The sequence below is a fragment of the Egretta garzetta genome, unplaced genomic scaffold (assembly GCF_000687185.1).
Source record: "Egretta garzetta isolate BGI_Z169 unplaced genomic scaffold, ASM68718v1 scaffold192, whole genome shotgun sequence".
NCBI classification, from domain to species: Eukaryota; Metazoa; Chordata; class Aves; order Pelecaniformes; family Ardeidae; genus Egretta; species Egretta garzetta.
Window position 1 is genome coordinate 61660 of NW_009258881.1, and position 3228 is coordinate 64887.

Consider the following 3228-nt stretch of genomic DNA (forward strand, 5'->3'; position numbering starts at 1 on the left):
CCTCATGACAAACAGCTACAGTGCAGGTGGTGGTTCCACCCTCCACGATAAAGCCATTTCCAGCCTTTAGTAACCTATTTCCTGGCAGTGGACGGTCCCTCACCCCCCAAAACCCAACCAGACACTTTCTCATGGAGCTAACATAGCTATACTTCCCCAGTTTGGTGAGTAAAGGCTTGATTTAGCTTGTTGAAAGTAGATATCTTGTACCAGGACGCATCAGGGCAGCTGAGGTGCCCCCAGGGGCTGGCACGTACGAGACGGCACCTGAGCGTCAAGAGGATTGTTTGCTCCGTGTTTTCCTGGAACAGCTCACTGTTTCGCAAGCCGATGACAAGACTGGCCGCTGCATGGGGCAGCGAGTCACTTCCTGGCAGAGCTTCACAGGACGTGAAGCTCCCAGAGGGGAGCAGGGCGGAGGAAGAGGAGGGCTCGCTGCAGAAATCCCAGTGTGCCTTCCCGGTTGGCCAGTGGGACACTGTGCTCAGCTGGCATCTCTCACAAGGACATTCCACTCCAGCCTCCAGCCCGTGGCCAGGCTGCAAACATGGGGGTGCCAGGTGGTGGCCATCCCTCGCCCAGCCACCCCAGGGGGAGAAACCAACCCACCCACGTTGGGGCCAAGAGCACGGGGACCCTCCTCCTGATGGCGTGCCTTTGGGGTGAGTGGCGTTCGCCTTCGCTGCTGATCACAGGGAGCCCATTGGCCACATTGGCTCCTCCAGCCTGCTAAGCTAGCACTTCATGGAGCACAGCAGAGGCTGGTCAGGGGTCCTGGGTTTCCCTCGGGCATCTGGGGCGGGGGGGAGGGAGTGGCTTGTGATGGCTTTGGAGGCGGGTGAAAGGATTTTTACACAAAGTCGTGAGCTCAGCTATCACGGCTGCACTCCAAGAGTCAGATCTACTTCTGCACACATGATTTTGCCCCATAATCAAAAGCTTGTGCCCCATAATTAAAGGCTTGTGCACATTACAAGAGAGGACGGAAGCATGCCCGATCCTGAAGCTGTCTCTCAGCTGGCTGCAGCCTCCTCCCCTGATCTAACCTTGGCTTATCCCAGACTCTGCATGGCAAACTCCTGGTATTGCAGCACGGTTGGGGGCTTGGCCAAACCCCACAGCACTATGCATTAAAAGGGCGGCTCCCCGTGTGATGAAGGGGTGAGCAAGCAGGGACCCACATTGCCAGGACAAGGCTGGCTGGCTGATGGCTGTGCAGCACAAGGAACTGAATATTTGTTGGGCTAACGGGGCAGAGAGGCAAGATGCTGGCAAGACACAGGGCCCTTATGCTCGGGCAGGGCTGTAAGGAAGCCACAGATCCCACAGTCCCTTATCTGCAGCCATGGTTTGCTCTCAGACATCGGTGCAAGGACGGGAGAAGAGCTCCTCTGCAAGAGCTATATCATGCCGATGGTTCAGTGGCAGCTTCACTTTGGAAATGGTTAAGAAAGGGCTCGGGGCTTTGCCCAAGCTGCCCCAGCTTGGAGCAGAAGCTGGCTATTTGATTTGGCCAACCTTTTTAGTGATGCTTCACAGTTACAAAGGGCATAAAGCAGAAACATTCATCTTCTGACCAGGTTTGGATCAAGCAAAATTAGGAACACCCTTTCCTCGCTGGTAGGGATCTCGTTTTAATTTCCAGAACAATTACTTTGTACCTCTTGGAACTAAAATTTTGCTTTAGCTTGCATGGGTTGTCTCCCTTGATGATCTATTCACAACAGTACAGTCTTCCCGCTCCTGGCTGGCTGGAGTCACCCGTGGTGGGACTTGCCCACCCAACCACAGTCAATGCACACGTGGCTGGGCAGTGCTTGCAAGAAACACACCAAGAAGTCTGTCAGCTCTGCTAAGTCTCAGCTGTGGGGCTGATTTATTGCTTATCACAGGGTGGCTTCATCGCGCCTGGTAAAAATAAGGAAGGAGAGCAAAAGGTGCAGAGGGAAAGGATGAAACAGAAGAGCCAGGCATCATCAGGGCTGTGCTCTTAGCCTGGGGACAGGAGAGCTTGTGAACTGGAGACCGAGTGCCTGCAGTGCATCTGGTCCTTCCTCCTCATAGAAGGGAATTCTGAGGGGCAGCTTTGCAAAGATGTTTTATTGCAAAGGCTCTTTATTGCAAAGCTGCTTTATTGCAAAGATGATTTATTGGAAAGGCATGTTTTTGCAAAGACGAATTATTGCAAAGGCGCTTGGTTGCAAAGGCACTTTATTGCAAAGCTGCTTTATTGCAAAGACGCTTTACTGCAAAGGAGCTTTACTGCAAAGGCGCTTTATTGCAGAGGTACTTTATCACAGACGCTTTATTTCAAAGATACTTCATGGCAAAGATGCTTTATTGCAGCTGCTTTATTGGAAAGGTGCTTTCCTGCTCCCCAATGCGCAGCCCGAATAAAAGAGCTGAGCTACACACGCCTGCATGCAGCGTGCCACAGCTGCTCAGATGCTCTCCATGTTGGAATGACTCAGGGATTTGGTTTTCAACCGGTTTCATCCCCTTGCTGGCCCCTGTGACTTCCCAACTGTTCCATCTGGCCCCTCACTTGCTGATGGTCAGGCCCGTGCACAGATCAGTGCCGGAGCACTTTGGAAATCATTATCCATGGTCAAAAAGCTTATTTACACAACACAATCAGGTGCCTCTTGAACTTCTTTTTCTGCCGACCCAGTTGAGCTCTCCACATGACTAACATCCCGTTACGGCTCCTCTCTGCCCAGTCTCCCTTCAGTTAGCACTCTTGCAAACATGCACCTCCGGGACCAGTGGCAACCTCACACTGCGGGTCTTGCACATTGTCAAACTCACCTCTCAGCTGGACCCCGAGGCGTTACCCACTCCTGATGGCAAAGCTACATCTTTGTTGATGGCTGCTTGTACAAAAACATGCATAAGCTCAAATACCTGTTTTTTTCTGCCTATTACATGAGCAAGAAAAGGGCGTCTGGGATGTGGGATCCCCACTGAGGTTCAGATGGTTAAATTCAGTCATTTAGATGCAGAGACGGGGCTTGGTTGCCTACAAACAGATGGCCAAAGCCATCTGAGATGCCCAGGGTGGGTGTGGGATGGTCAGCGCCTCCTCTGAAACCCTTTTTTTGGGAGCAGGAGCCATCTCAAAGATGGGAACAGCCGAGCCCCATTCACCCCCAGGATTTCAACTCCCCTCCTCTTTCCCCTCCCGGCTTTGCAGGCGCAGCTGCTGAGAGCACAGGAGGGCTCCTTCGG

At 52.7% G+C, this 3228-nt stretch overlaps 1 protein-coding gene across 1 annotated transcript in view; it reads left to right on the forward strand.

Annotated features, from left to right (window-relative positions):
- Nucleotides 1-547: 547 nt before the first annotated feature.
- LOC104121795 (deleted in malignant brain tumors 1 protein) overlaps nt 548-3228 on the forward strand; it is a 20958-nt gene continuing 18277 nt past the window's right edge. The window contains 1 exon segment of the mRNA XM_035889473.1: nt 548-662. Within this exon segment, the coding sequence (XP_035745366.1) occupies nt 548-662 (115 nt within the window).